Genomic DNA, 16,324 nt, shown 5'->3' on the forward strand with positions numbered 1-16,324 from the left:
CTATTTGTCGCTCTTCTCTGCACTCTTTCTAGTGTCCTCTCTTTCTTTTTCTTTCTTTCTTTCCTTTCCTTCCCTGCCTCCCTCCCTCTCTGCCACCGCTCTTCCTATGTTTCAGCCTCCAAGACCCTCGTCCTATTTGTCGCTCTTCTCTGCACTCTTTCTAGAGTCCTTTCTTTCTTTCCTTCCTTCCTTCCCTGCCTCCCTCCCTCTCTGCCACTGCTCTTCCTATGTTTCAGCCTCCAAGACCCTCGTCCTATTTGTCGCTCTTCTCTGCACTCTTTCTAGAGTCCTTTCTTTCTTTCTTTCTTTCTTTTTCTTTCTTTCTTTCATTCCTTCCCTGCCTCCCTTCCTCTCTGCCACCGCTCTTCCTATGTTTCAGCCTCCAAGACCCTCATCCTCTTTGTCGCTCTTCTCTGCACCCTTTCTAGAGTCCTTCCTTCCTTCCTTCTTTCCTTCCTTGCCTGCCTCCTTCCCTCTCTGCCACCGTTCTTCCTATGTTTCAGCCTCCAAGACCCTCATCCTCTTTGTCGCTCTTCTCTGCACCCTTTCTAGAGTCCTTCCTTCCTTTCTTTCCTTCCTTTCCTTCCTTCCATCTTTCCTTCTTTCCTTCCCTGCCTTCCTCCCTCCGTGCCACTGTTCTTCCTGTTTCAGCCTCCAAGACCCTCGACCTCTTTGTCGCTCTTCTCTGCACTCTTTCTACACTCTCAGAATTTTTTTTTACATCGTGGCCACCAAAACTGAATGCAGGATTCAGAACAGAAGCGAATTTTCCTCGTCGGTTTGTAGTACGGTGGCCAAAATTGGTTTGCAGGAGGAGGAGGAGGAAGAGGAGGAGGAGGAGGCTGGACTGGGGTAGGCAGGACTGGGCGGGTTCTTGCAATAGAGCTGGCCAGGTTTCTCCTTCTCCTTCTTCTTCCAGCTCTTGCAAACGAACAGGTGGCTCCCGGTTCTTCCCCCAGCGGCCGAACCCTCCGCCTCGCCCCGGGGCCACCTGTAGCCCTGCAGCCGCGTCGGGTCCCGTCCGGCGGGAAGCGGGCAAAGCGAGCGAGCGCCAGTTGGCAGGCGCTAAAAATCCAGCCAACTGGACGGACTGGTTCTTCTACTCGCTCGCCTTGGAGGGGGGAGAGTTTTTGCAAAACGTTCCGGCTTGCAAAGGCGCTTCGGGGTGGCCCTGGAAAGCGCCCCGCGCGCCTCCCGTCTTCGCTTGGCCGGCTTTTTCCCGGGTTCGGTGCCTGGATCTGCAACCGGGCGCCCGCCCTCTTCACCTGCCGCCGGGATGGCCAGGAGCACGGCGCTGCACTTCCGCGTGGTGGAGGGACGGGACCTGCCCGCCAAGGACGTGTGAGTTGGACGGTACCGGGGACCACCCCGATCGATCCGCATCCTTTGAATAGAATAGAATGAATAGAATAGAATAGAATTCTTTATTGGCCAAGGGTGATTGGACACACAATGAATTTGTCTTTGGTGCAGATGCTCTCAGCGTACATAAAAGAAAAATAGACATTGGTCAAGAATCATGTGGTCCAACACTTAATGATTGTCATAGGGGTCAAATAAGCAGTGAAGAAACAATCGACATTAATAAAAATCTTAGGATACAAGCAACAAGTGACAGTCATACAGTCCTAAGTGGGAGAAAAAGGGTGATAGGAATGATGAGAAAAACTAGTAGAAATAGAAGTGCAGATTTAGTAAAAAGTCTGACAGTGTTGAAGGAATAATTTCTTTAGCAGAGTGATGGCGTTCGGGGAGAAAAACTGTTCTTGTGTCTAGTTGTCTTGGTGTGCAGGGCTCTGTAGCGACGTTTAGAGGGTAGGAGTTGAAACAGTTTGTGTCCAGGATGCGAGGGGTCAGTAGATATCATCACAGCCCTCTTTTTGACTTGTGCAGTATACCGGTCCTCAATGGAAGGCAAGTTGGAAGCAATTGTTTTTTCTACAGTTCTGAAAAAGAGGCTTGGCCAACACAAAAGGTTAGGTTTCAATCTCTTCTCCTGCAGCATTCTACTGTAGATGAACAAAGATTGTCCTTCAGCAACAAGAGCGGTAATTTTGAGAAAAGCTGACCTTGATCTATCTTGAATCTAACCCTGGTTTTTTTTTATTTTTAAAAACCACACATTCCGAGCTTTAAAATTCTCTGAAACGACTGCCTGTTTCCAGGTGCGGGAATAAGCTTTGCCTGGAAACAGTGTGGGCCATCTCCAAGTAGAGAAATTGACTCTCCATTCCAAGAATATTTGGGGGGCTGGGGGTGCAGGGGTAGGAGGGTGCAAAGTTCTCCCCCTCCTCAAAAGTTCTTTCATCTCGTGCACAGTTGCTTGGAGACTGCATAAACCCATCCCCCTTTTCTTCCACAATTAGAGAACGGCATTTACCTAGGTTAGAAATTGGACTTGCCTTAGGACAGGGTTCTGGGAGACCAAGGAAGGAAGGAAGGAAGGAAAGGAAAGGAAAGGAAAGGAGAGGAGAGGAAGAAAACAGAAAGGAAAGGAATTCACAGTGATTGAATTCACACACCACGTTAATCTTAGCTAGCTTGAAAACCTGGGTTTGTTTTATGGGAACTAGTGTCTTGGGCCAACCCAACCTAGTTGCTTACTTTACAATTTCTTGAAAAGCCACTCTGGCGACAAACTCATTTGGTAACCAGGTTGTACAAACCCAGCCCTGGATAGAGGACTCCAGAGGTATGTGTGTAAGAGGCCTATAAAATTGAAGACAAGGGCTTATAGGTAATCCTCAACTTATAATAGTTCATTTAGTGGTCATTTAAAGTTAAAACGCCACTTCAGACAAATGATTGTCCAACATCTTAAAAATTTCCAGTGTTGGAGCATTCACAACTTCTGGAGGCAAGCTGTTCCACTGATTAATTTGTTCTGACTCTTAGGAAATTTCTCCTTAATTCTAAGTTACTTCTCTCCTTGGTTAGTTTACACCCATTGCTACTTGTCCTGCCCTCAGGTGCTTTGGAGAATAGGTTGACTCCCTCTTCTTTGGGGCAACCCCTGAGATATTGGAATGCTGCTATCATGTCTCCCCCCGGTCCTTCTTTTCAATAAACTAGCCATGCCTAGCTTTTTCAACTGTTCATCATATGTTTTAGCCTCCAGTCGCCTAATAATCTTTGACGCTCTTCTCTGCACTCTTTCTAGATTCTCAACATTCTTTTTGCATCGTGGCAACCAAAACTGAATGCATTATTCCAAGTGTGGCCTTACCAAGGCCTTATAAAGTGGTATCAACACTTGGCGTGATCTTGATTCTATCCCTCTGTTAATGCAGCCTAGAACTGTGTTGGCTTTTTTGGCAACTGCTGCACAAGGCTGGCTCATATTTAGATGGTTGTCCACTAGGACTCCAAGATCCATCTCGCAGTTACTACTGTTGAGCAAGGTACCACATGTAATATACCTGTGCATTTTGTTTTTCTTGCCTAAATTACTTTTTTCACCATTGAATTTCATTTTGTTTGATAGCGCCCAATGTCCAAGTTTGTCAAAATCCTTTTGTATTTTGAGCCTATCTTCTGGAGAGTTGGCTATTCCTGACAGTTTGGTGTCATCTGCAAATTTGATGGGTTCCTCATCTCTTCCCCTCGTCCAAGTCATTGATGAAGATGTTGAAGAGTACTGCTTATAGGAGTTATATAGAGTCTGGAAGACCACATTTGGAATGCTGTGTTCAGTTCTGGAGACCTCACCTACAAAAAGATATTGATAAAATTGAACGGGTCCAAAGACGGGCTACAAAAATGGTGGAAGGTCTTAAGCATAAAACCTATCAGGAAAGACTTCATGAACTCAATCTGAATAGTCTGGAGGACAGAAGGGAAAGGGGGGGGGACATGAGTGAAACATTTAAATATGTTAAGGGTTCAGGAGGGAAGTGTTTTTAATAGGGAAGTGAACACAAGGACAAGGGGGCACAATCTGAGGTTAGTTGGAGGAAAGATCAGAAGCAATGTAAGAAAATATTATTTTACTGAAAGAGTAGTAGATGCTTGGAACAAACTTCCAGCAGGCATGGTTGATAAATCCACAGTAACTGAATTGAAACATGCCTGGGATAAACATAGATCCATCCTAAGATAAAATACAGGAAATAGTATAAGGGCAGACTAGATGGACCAGGAGGTCTTTTTCTGCTGTCAATCTTCTATGTTTCTATAATGAAGAATGCAAAAGCTCACACAGTTTTAATAGAAGTTGTATATAGAAGGGCAGGTTGTTCTATTCACACTTACCTGCAATTCAGACTCTGTTGCAAAAGTCAGCGAGAACTAGCAGCATTGGGGGGAAGCCATTACAGTTAAGTACTATTTGAAATAATTGAATAGGGATTAGCTACTGAAGCAAACCCAATCGCTTTGGGGAAATATGCCCAACCCACTAATTGCAAACACAGCATGAAAAGAGAGGATGAGAAGCACCAGGCCCTGCCAAGCCAGGTCAATGCCAAGATTTCAAAGGCTCCCTGCTTCTTCTCAAAGTGATTTTTTGTGTCCCTGACTCACAATGTCAACATTCAAGGAAATTATGTCAAGAGAAAAAAAATCCCCACTTGAGCCTACGGAACTGATTGCCACTGGCAGTTTGGGTGGCTGGCGGCGGGAATCCCCTTTTAAAAAAAATATTCCACCATCAGTGTCCACTAACCCCATTTGCAAGTTGTAGCTGAATCCTGGTTTATTGTTGTGACAAGCTAGCCCGCGATGCAAATTGGGCACCCAGTTTGAGATGGAAGATTCTGGTTTGTTTGTGAAGCAACAACTCTGTGTGTTTTGTTGGTGGAAGGTCTCAAGCCTAAAACCTATCAGGAAAGACTTAATGAAATCAATTTGTATAGTCTGGAGGACAGAAGGGAAAGGGGGGACAAGATCGAAACATTTAAATATGTTAAAGGGTTCAATATAGTTCAGGAGGGAAGTGTTTTCAATAGGAAAGTGAACACGAGAACAAGGGGCCACAATCTGAGGTTAGTTGGGGGAAAGATCAGAAGCAATGTGAGAAAATATTATTTGACTGAAAGAGGAGTAGACGCTTGGAACAAACTTCCAGCAGCCGTGGTTGGTAAATCCACAGGAACTGAATTTAAACATGCCTGGTATAAAGATATATCCATCCTAAGATAAAATACAGGAAATAGTATAAGGGCAGACTAGATGGACCATGAGGTCTTTTTGTGCTGTCAATCTTCTATGTTTCTATGCACCACTGGCAATTCTAAGGAATTCACTTAGCTCTGCAGTAAATGCAATTTATTTGTGCTGATTAGCAGGAAGTGCTAGGAATTGAATCTCCTTACACGCACCCAAAGGACCCTGGATTAAGGTTAGGGTTTCATTAAGCCATGGTTTGTTCAATCAGGGTTTTAAACCAAGTTTAAAACTTGGTCAACGACTACTTCAGCTTCAACCGCAACAACACAAGATCACACAACAGATTCAAACTTAATATTAACCGCTCCAAACTTGACTGTAAAAAATATGACTTTAACAATTGAGTTGTCGAAGCGTGGAACTCATTACCGGACTCAATAGTGTCAACTCCCAACCCCCAACACTTCTCCCTTAGACTCTCCATGATTGACCTCTCCAGGTTCCTAAGAGGCCAGTAAGGGGCATATATAAGTGCACTGATGTGCCTATTGTCCCCTGTCCAATTGTCTTTCCTTTATCTCATTTATCATATATATTCTCTCCCTATCTATATATATATACAAATATTATATATATATATATACGTATATCATATATATTCTCTCCTTATCTCTTATATCATATATATTCTCTCCCTCCCATCCACTTCTCTTCTTTCTTACTTTCTATCGTTATATATATTACTTAATGTCTATTCTCTTCCATGTGTATTGTATATTGGACAAAGAATAAATAATTTTTTTTAAAAAAAAGTACAATTGAGCAATTCCCCTAACGGTGAAGCTAGACAGGAGTTAAATAGTCGTTTGCAGGAAATAGTTGCTTTTTCCTGGTTCTTTCTCAACGCATGCCCCCCAGGCTGTTTCTCACGCCTGGCATTTTGGAAAGGATTATTCTCATAAAAGTTTGAAACAGGAAGCCAGCCTGTTGCGAAATACCAATTCTGAAGCTCCTGTTTATTAGTGGCCATGGTTCAGGGCCACAAAGCTGCCCCAGAGAGACAGTGTACAAGGTCGCAACCTGCAGTGGGTTGCTCCCATTTTGGCCTGGTTCTATGAACTGGTAGCGGCAGGAGGCTCCGCCCTCCTGCCTGAGATGCTACTTTTGCGGCGTGCACGCAAACCTGTAGCAACGGGTTTTAGAGCCCACTACTAATCCCAACTACGGTGCCTAAAACACGATTTGAGTATTGCCCACAAGATCATATGCTGCAATGTCCTACCAGTCAATGACTACTTCAGCTTCAACCGCAACAACACAAGAGCACGCAACAGATTCAAACTTAATACGAACCGCGCCAAACTTGACTGTAAAAAATATGATTTCAACAATCGAGTTATCGAAGCGTGGAACTCATTACCGGACTCAATTGTGTCAACCCCTAACCCCCAACATTTCTCCCTTAGACTCTCCATGATTGACCTCTCCAGGTTCCTAAGAGGCCAGTAAGGGGCGTACATAAGTGCACTGGTGTGCCTTTCGTCCCCTGTCCAATCGTCTTTCCTTTCTTTCACCTATCTTATCTATTCTCTTCCTTTCAGATATCCTCTCCTCTAAGTTCACCTTCACCCTCTTTTATATTATCACATGTCTATTTTTCTTCCTATGTATCTGTGTATTGGACGAATGAATGAATGAATGAATGAATGAATGAATGAATAAATAAATAAATAAATAAATAAAATAAATGTCCCCACGATCTCCAGAATTGCTTATCTCGGCAAGTTAACATCAAAAGTGTGTCAAACAAATTGCAAGGGGTGGAGTTTAACTCAAGCAAATAAACCACACATACACACACACATACACACACATTTGTATTTATATTTATATACAGTGGCACCTCTACTTACGAACTTAATTCGTTCCGTGACCAGGTTCTTAAGTAGAAAAGTTTCTAAGAAGAAGCAATTTTTCCCATAGGAATTAATGTAAAAGCAAATAATGCGTGCGATTGGGGAAACCACAGGATGGGGGGAGGCCCTGTTTCCTCCCAGGAGATTCCTAGAGAGGCCCCACGGAGGCTTCTCCATGCCTTTTCTGGCTCTGTTTCCTCCCAGGAGATTCATAGAGAGGCCCCACGGAGGCTTCTCCACGCCTTTTCTGGCCCTGTTTCCAACCAGGAGATTCGTAGAGAGGCCCCACAGAGGCGTCTCCCCATCTTTTCTGCCCTCTTTCCTCCCAGGAGATTCCTAGAGAGGCCCCAGCCAGCCATGGAATTCTGGCAGTTGAAATCCACACTTCTTAACGTTATCACGGAGGCTTCTCCCCGCCTTTTCTGGCCCTGTTTCCTCCCAGGAGATTCCTAGAGTGGCCCCACAGAGGCTTCTCCCTGCCTTTTCCGCCCTGTTTCCTCCCAGGAGATTCCTAGAGAGGCCCCACAGAGGCTTCTCCATGCCTTTTCCACCCTGTTTCCTCCCAGGAGATTCCTAGAGAGGCCCCACGGAGGCTTCTCCCTGCCTTTTCCACCCTGTTTCCTCCCAGGAGATTCCTAGAGGGGCCCCAGCCAGCCATGGAATTCTGGGAGTTGAAGTCCACACTTCTTAACGTTATCAAGGTTGAGAAACCTCAATCCTAGCGTCCGCCGATGGAGCACTCAACAATTTCTGGAAGGCCAGTCATTCCATTGAGTAACTGTTCTCAATGTCAATAAGTAATAATAAGTATTATCAAGCCTGCATTCATTACTCATTCTGTCTCTCTGATCCCGTATAGATTATTTCAACACACCGGCGGCTTTAAACAATCCACAACTTTGTACTGCAAGGAACCCCGCACTCCTAATCCTGAATAACACAGCCCAAAGCTTTAAGCAAATACCAGCTCGATTTTATCAATAACTTCTTAGTCTTTTTATGGCCTCTCTGCAAACACAGCCAATATGGGTTAACCTTAATCAGATGTTGGGAGGAAGCGACTCTTGAGTAAACCATCCTTCCCATAGTGAGAAGTGAGCAGTGTGGTCGGGCGGTAGGAAAAGCAAGTAGGATGCTTGGCTGCATAGCTAGAGGTATAACAAGCAGGAAGAGGGAGATTGTGATCCCCTTATACAGAGCGCTGGTGAGACCCCATTTGGAATCCTGTGTTCAGTTCTGGAGACCTCACCTACAAAAAGATATTGACAAAATTGAACGGGTCCAAAGACGGGCTACAAGAATGGTGGAAGGTCTTAGGCATAAAACGTATCAGGAAAGACTTCATGAACTCCATCTGTCTAGTCTGGAGGACAGAAGGAAAAGGGGGGGACAGGATCGAAACATTTAAATATGTTAAAGGGTTAAATAAGGTTCAGGAGGGAAGTGTTTTTAATAGGAAAGTGAACACAAGAACACAAGAACACAATCTGAAGTTAGTTGGGGGAAAGATCAAAGGCAACATGAGAAAATATTATTTTACTGAAAGAGTAGTAGATCCTTGGAACAAACTTCCAGCAGACGTGGTTGGTAAATCCACAGTAACTGAATTTAAACATGCCTGGGATAAACATATATCCATCCTAAGATAAAATACAGGAAATAGTATAAGGGCAGACTAGATGGACCATGAGGTCTTTTTCTGCCGTCAGTCTTCTATGTTTCTATGTTTTTCTTTGGAATCTTCTGCAAAAAAATTTTTGGACTTATTTCATGCGGCGGAGACCAGGCCTACAAAAGGAAGCTTTGATTGATATAGAGAGAAATATTTATCTTGGTAGATTTATATAGATCTAAATAATGATGATGATGATGATGATGATGATGATGATGATAATAATAATAATAATAATAATAATAATAATAATAATAATAATAATAATAATTTATTAGACTTGTTTGTCACCCGTCTCCGAAGACTATAAAGAATATAGAGCTTGGGTGGTTAGAATGCAGGATTATAGGCAGACCCTGCCCACAGCCTGGAGTTCGATGCTGACCAGCTCAAAGTTACATAAGAACATAAGAAGAGCCATGCTGAATCAGGACAAAGCCCATCGAGTGCGGGATTTTGTGTCACACAGTAGCCCACCAATTGTCCATGGGGATCTTGAGCAGAAAGAGAAGGCAAGACCCTCCCTTTTCCATGACCCCCCAACAAATGTGTCCCAAGGGAACCCTGCCTGCCTCAACCAACATAGAGGCAGCACTTGGACATCCCTTTCAATCACCACCGATACCTTGGTGCTATCCAGGCTGACAGCTGTCACAACCTCTTCTGGAAGGGAATTCCATAAACCAATGACCCTCTGGGTGAAGAAATATTTCCATTTATTTGTCCTCACTTTCTTACCTATGAGCTTTAGGGAGTGACCCCTCGTCCTAGTATTGTGTGATAGAGAAAAGAATTTTTCTCTATCCACCTTTCCTATCCCATGCATGATTTTATACACTTCGATCAAGTCACCCCAAGGCTGAGGAGGCCCCACGGAGGTTTCTCCTCACCTTTTTCAGCCCAGTTTCCTCCCAGGAGATTCCTAGAGAGGCCGCACAGAGAATTCTCCCCGCCTTTTCCGGCCCTGTTTCCTCCCAGGAGATTCCTAGAGAGACCCCCACAGAGGCTTTCCCCTGCCTTTTCCGCCCTGTTTCCTCCCAGGAGATTCCTAGAGAGACCCCCACAGAGGCTTTCCCCCGCCTTTTCTGCCCTGTTTCCTCCCAGGAGATTCCTAGGGAGGCCCCACGGAGGCTTCTCCCCGCCTTTTCCAGTTACGGTTTTGGAGGCTCGGGTTTGAAAGTGGAAAATGGTTCCTGAGAAGAGGCAAAAAAATCTTGAACACCCGGTTCTTATCTAGAAAGGTTTGTAAGTAGAGGCCTTCTTAGGTAGAGGTACCCCTGTATTGATTTGTTTCCTGTCACAGAAAGCCTCCAGGAAAAGGCTTTCTACCACTTTCTAGCTGTGGTTGGCCTTGCTCATTGCCAATGGCTTTTGTCCAAGAGTCCATGGGAGCCACCCCTCTCTCTGTTTAAGTGGGGCCCAGGATCTAAAGAATCGGAGATTCATGCCAGCCAAAAGGGGGGGGGGGACCTTCTCCATCATTTTTCAGCATCACAACAGAGACTTGTCTTTGACGCACATATACACAACCCGCCGTGTGTCCACTCGCCGTTTCCATGGATTTAGCAAGAGATGCTTTTGTGTGTGATGCTCATTCAAGAGCTGGGAAAACACAACCAGGAGACCCAAAGGGCTTAACACACACACACACACACACACACTGCTCAAAAAAATTATAATAAAGGAAACACTTAAACAACACAATAAATCAAACTTCTTAAACAAACAAGTAAAGTCTATGGAGAGGGGCGGCGTACAAATCAAATAAATAAATGAATGAATGAATGAATGAAAGAAAGAAAGAAAGAAAGAAACAAACAAACAACAAATAAATAAATAAATAAATCAAACTTCTGTCAAACTGTCCACTTAGGAAGCAACACTGATTGACAATCAATTTCACATGCTGTTGTGCAAATGAAATATTCAATGAGAATATTTCATTCATTCGGATCTAGGATGTGTTATGTAGAAACATAGAAAGCAGAAAAAGACCTCATGGGTCCATCTAGTCTGCCCTTATACTATTTCCTCTATTTTATCTTAGGATGGATATATGTTTATCCCAGGCGTGTTTAAATTCAGTTCCTGTGGATTGACCAACCACGTCTGCTGGAAGTTTGTTCCAAGCATCTACTACTCTTTCAGTAAAATAATATTTTCTCACGTAGCTTCTGATCTTTCCCCCAACTCACCTCAGATTGTGCCCCCTTGTCCTTGGGTTCACTTTCCTATTAAAGACACTTCCCTCCTGAACCTTATTGAACCCTTTAACCTATTTAAGTGTTTTGATCATGTCCCCCCTTTCCCTTCTGTCCTCCAGACTATACAGATTGAGTTCATTAAGTCAGTACCTGAATTTAAACATTGCCTGGGATAAACATATATCCATCCTAAGACAAAATACAGGAAATAGTATAAGGGCAGACTGTCAATCTTCTATGTTTCTATTCTACCACCTCTTACAAAACGTCACTACAGAGCACTGCAAACCAAGGCCACTAGACACAAGAGCAGTTTTTTTCCCAAATGCCATCACTCTGCTAAACATATAATTCCCTCACCACTATTCACTAAGGCTGCATTACATACATTGTTTCAACTCCTACCCTCAAACAATGCTGCACACCAAGACAACTAGACACAAGAATAGTGAATGTCATCACTCTGCTAAACAAACAATTCCCTCAACACTGTCAAACTAGTCTGCACTTCTATTACTACCACTTTTTTCTCGTCATTGCTATCACCCATTTCCTCCCACTAATGACAATATGACTCCAACTTGTTGCTTGTAACCTTAAGATTTTTATTAATATTGATTGTTTCCTCTTTGCTTATTTGACCCATATGACAATCATTAAGCATTGTACCTCATGATTCTTGACAAATGTATATTTTTCTTTTATGTACACTGAGAGCATCTGCACCAAAGACAAATTCCTTGTGTGTCCAATTACACTTGGCCAATAAAGAATTCTATTCTATTCTATTCTATTCTATTCTATTCTAATCTAATCTAATCTAATCTATTCTATCTTTTCTTTTATGTACACTGAGAGCATCTGCACCAAAGACAAATTCCTTGTGTGTCCAATTACACTTGGCCAATAAAGAATTCTATTCTATTCTATTCTATTCTATTCTATCTTTTCTTTTATGTACACTGAGAGCATCTGCACCAAAGACAAATTCCTTGTGTGTCCAATTACACTTGGCAAATAAAGAATTCCATTCTATTCTGTTCTGTTCTGTTCTATTCTATTGATTGCAAAGTTGCTTTCGTTTTTTTTAGAAAGTTTGCTTTTCAATGCGTCGAAGTGCTTGTAATTGGCCCTGGACACTCACCTGTGTTTGTTGCTTTGTTCCCTCAAGGTCTGGCACCAGCGATCCCTATTGTATCATCAAAATAGACAATGAGATCGTGGCAAGGTAAGTACAAGGCAAGGTGTTGGCAGCGGCTCCGCTCTTTCGTTCCCAGCAGGAAATGTTCAGCGGGGACTGAAGAGCATGAAACGGGATTTGTATGTTGCTGTTGGAAGATTGTGCGCTTGTCAAGGGCTTAAAGGAGGAAAAAAAATATCTATCATTTCATATCAGGGGACTGGAGGCTAAAACATAGGAAGAACGGTTGCAGGAACTGGGCATGGCTAGTTTGATGGAAAGGAGGACCAGGGGAGACATGATAGCAGTCTTTCAATATCTCAGGGGTTGCCACAAAGAAGAAGGAGTCAACCTATTCTCCAAAGCACCTGAGGTCAGAACAAGAAGCAATGGGTGGAAACTAAACAAGGAGAGAAGCAACTTAGAACTCAGGAGAAATTTCCTGACAGTGAGAACAATTAATCAGTGGAACAGAAGTTGCCTCCAGAAGTTGTGAATGCTTCAACACTGGGAGTTTTTAAGAAGATATTGGACAACCATTTGTCTGAAATAGTGTAGGGTTTCCTGCCTAAGCAGGGGGTTGGACTAGAAGACCTCCAAAGTCCCTTCCAACTCTGTTGTTATTATTATTGCTATTATTAGGCCGCGTGAAGGAACAATTCAGATCCCTTCTTTTAAATCGCGATTGAAATCAACGTATAGGTGCTGGTGGCAAAGTGAATTGCAAATAGACGTACAAAAGATGAAGAACATAGTGGAGAATATAAGGAAAATTAAGGACACAAGGGTTAGAGAAATGAGGAGGAAAATTTCACATAAGTGGTGTTCTGTCGGGCTCTTTGGTAGACTCCTCCCGAAAATTCACAGGTACAAATTTCAGACACACACACACATGTTTGAAAATTCAAAACAATGTTCTTTATACCGAAAATCCAAATGAACTAAGCACTCTTTTTGTATAGCAAACAGCCCTCGTCTCCAAACAAACTGGCAATTGGTACAAGTCCCTTATCAGTTCTGAGATACTTAGCTTGCAGCTGTGAGGCAATTCACAGTCCTTCTTTTTTCACAAAGTGAAACACCCTTTGCTCTGCTTTAGTTTCAAAGCGGGGAAAAATCAGCACACAAAAAGTCAAAGTCAGTAACGCAGTCATGAAACACAACGATCAGATAATACTCCACAATGGCCAAACCCACAGGCTGCTCTTTATAGCAGCCTCACTAATGACCACAGCCCCACCCAACCACAGGTGGCCTCATTTTCTTTGATAATAATCTCTCAGTTGTTGTTGCCTATGCATTGCTCTCCGCATGCGTGGCTGTATCATTAACTCTTGTTCCGAATCCAAGGAGGAGCTAGAGAATTGATCTCCTTCTGAGCTGCCTGCCACACTCTCCTCCTCCCTGTCACTCCTGTCTTCTTGGTCAGAGGAGCCTTCATCATCAGATTCCATCGGGAGCAAAACAGGCCTGCAGCATGTGGATGTCTCCCCCACATCCACAGTCCTTGGGGCAGGAGCTGGGCCAGAGCTAACCACAACAAGTGGTACCGTACACCTGCACAACTTGCCTATATTTATCGGAAGGTTAAGGGTGCCTGTTGGCATGGATGCCAGGAGAGAGGGGTGATCATGCAGATGTTTTGGGAGTGTTTGGTAGCGCAGAAATTCTGGAAAGAGGTGGAAGAGGGAATTAATAGGATGTTAAACATAAAATGGGTGATTGCAAAGGAGATAGCAGTACAGTATTAGTAATAAGGAGTGAAGTAGTGTAGGGTCTCCTGCCTAAGCAGGGGGTTAGAGTAGAAGACCTCCAAGGTCGCTTCCAACTCTGTTGTTGTTGTTGTTGTTGTTGTTATTATTATTATTATTATGTCAGTACAACACAGCAAACAAGATCACTATGCTGGATTTCGTATTTCATCACCAGTCGGGCGTTTCCCAAGCACCTAAGATTGTGTGATGTAGCGGCGAATTATGTTTGCCGATCCCAGTAAAGCGGCCTTTTGCAATTGACAGATGGAGATTTTGTCCATTCCGATGGTTTTCAAATGTCCGCTGAGATCCTTTGGCCCTGCGCCCAGCGTGCCAAGTACCACTGGGACCACTTTCACGGGTTTATGCCAGAGTCGTTGCAGCTTGATTTTTAGATCTTCGTATTTCACTAATTTCTCTAGCTGCTTCTCCTCAATTCTGCTGCCTCCTGGGATTGCGATGTCGATGATCCATACTTTCTTTTTCTCCACGATCACAATGTCTGGTGTGTGATGCTTCAGAATTCGGTCAGTCTGAAGTCGGAAGTCCCACAGTAGTTTTGCTTGCTCATTTTCGACCACTTTTTCGGGCTTATGATCCCACCAGTTCTTTGCCACTGGGAAATGGTAGTTCCTGCACAAGTTCCAGTGGATCATCTGTGCCACAGCATCATGTCTATGCTTGTAGTCAGTCTGTGCGATCTTTTTGCAGCAGCTGAGTATGTGATCGATTGTTTCATCTGTTTCTTTACAGTGTCTGCACTTTGGATCGTCTGTTGTTGTTGTTGTTGTTGTTATTGTTGTTGTTGTTATTGTTGTTGTTGTTATTATTATTATTATTATTATTATTATTATTATTATTATTATTCCCCAAAAGAGAAGACTTGGTGGAATTTGCATTAGTCCAAGAAAAGGATTAGGAGAGACTAGCCCAGCGGTTCTCAACCTTTCTAATGCTGTGGGTGACCCCCAGCCATAAGTCTAGCGCCAATTCTCCCAACAGAGCTTTAAGCTGATTGGCAAGAAAGTCAGAGAGGCCTCTGTGTTGGCTTTTTTGGCAGGTGCGGCACACTGCACACCTTGAATGCTTCATGGGTTCTCGCAGAGAACTATTTCCATAGTTCAGTTTCATTTTTGCCCAAGCCCTCGTCCTCCCTTCCAGTCTCCCCACTCCCCTATCTGGGTTCTTTAAGCAAGCCAAGAGACCCCCCTCCCCCTTTTTTCTGTCCTTCAGGACTGCCACAGTTTGGAGGAATCTGAACCCCTTCTGGGGGGAAGAATATACCCTGCACCTTCCCATGGGATTCCACAACCTCTCTTTCTATGTCTTGGATGAAGACACCATTGGGTGAGTAAAAGGCAAAGAGGGAGGAAGGAAGGAAGGAAGGAAAGAAGGAAGGAAAAAGGAAGGAAGGAAAGCAGAGAACGAAGGGAAAGAAAGGAGAAAGAAAGAGGAGAAAAAGAGGAGAAAGAAAGAGGAAAAAGGAAGGAAGGAAAAGAGAAAGGAAGGAAGGAAAGAAAGGAAGAAGGAAGGAAAAGGAAGGAAGGAAAGAAAAGAAAGAAGGAAAGGAAGGAAGGAGGAAAAAGGAGGGAGGAAGGAAGGAAGAGAAAGAAAAAGAGAAAGAAAGGAAAGAAAGAAAGAAAGAAAGAGAAGGGAGGAAAAGGAACGAAAGAAAGAAAGGAGGGAAGAAAAGGAAAGAAAGTTAGAAAGAAAGAAAGAGAAAAAGGAGGGAGGAAGAGAAGGAGGGAGGGAGGAAGAAAGAGGAAAGGAAAGAAAGAAAGAAAGAAAGAGGAAGGGAGGAAGCAAGAAAGGAAGGAAAGAAGAAAAAGAAAAGAAAGAGATAGAGGGGGGGAAAGAAAGAACTTTGAATTGGATCTGAAAGCAAACTGGCAGTCATTGCAAGCCCCCTGAACATCAATATAACATGGGCTACCTTAGGTCCTCTAAGAACTGCCCACACCCAGCTGTGTTCTGCACCAGCTGAAGCTTTCGGATACTCTCCAAGGGTAGCCTCCTGTAGACCACGAGTTGCAGAGTTAGTTGTAGAACGAAGGAAGGGAACAAAGGTATGGGTATATTTTATTTTTTCCTTCCCGGGAAAAAAACCTTGTGACCTCTCACGTCTCCTTTTCACCTTCCTTCTCTGCAGACACGACGATGTCATTGGCAAAATCTCCCTGAGCAAAGACGAGATTTCATCACAGCCAAGGGGTAAGTGGCCTGGGAGTTGCTACTAAAGCAGGGATGTCAAATTCAAGGCCCCGGGGGCTGGATCCGGCCCATGGGATGCTTCATTCTGGCCTGCAGTGCCTCTGCCAGCGAAAACGGAGCTGTGTTTTCACCGGCAGGAGGATTGCAGGAAGCCGTCACAGCAGAAAACGCAACTCAGGAGACTGTTTTCACTGGCAGAGTACTCAGGCTGCCAGAGATGCGCCCCCCTGGACAGGAGTGATGTCGAGCTGGCCACACCCACCCTGGCCACACCAACCTCC

At 43.8% G+C, this 16,324-nt stretch overlaps 1 protein-coding gene across 1 annotated transcript in view; it reads left to right on the plus strand.

The window, feature by feature from the left end:
* The first annotated feature begins 1,092 nt into the window (after positions 1–1,092).
* The window catches only part of RASAL1 (RAS protein activator like 1), a 57,012-nt gene continuing 41,780 nt past the window's right edge, over positions 1,093–16,324 (plus strand). The window contains 4 exon segments of the mRNA XM_070763100.1: positions 1,093–1,341; positions 12,070–12,126; positions 15,066–15,179; positions 15,982–16,043. Coding sequence (XP_070619201.1) covers positions 1,277–1,341; positions 12,070–12,126; positions 15,066–15,179; positions 15,982–16,043 — 298 coding nt within the window. The 5' untranslated portion in view covers positions 1,093–1,276.

The sequence above is a fragment of the Erythrolamprus reginae genome, chromosome 10 (genome assembly GCF_031021105.1).
Source record: "Erythrolamprus reginae isolate rEryReg1 chromosome 10, rEryReg1.hap1, whole genome shotgun sequence".
Taxonomy (NCBI): domain Eukaryota; kingdom Metazoa; phylum Chordata; class Lepidosauria; order Squamata; family Dipsadidae; genus Erythrolamprus; species Erythrolamprus reginae.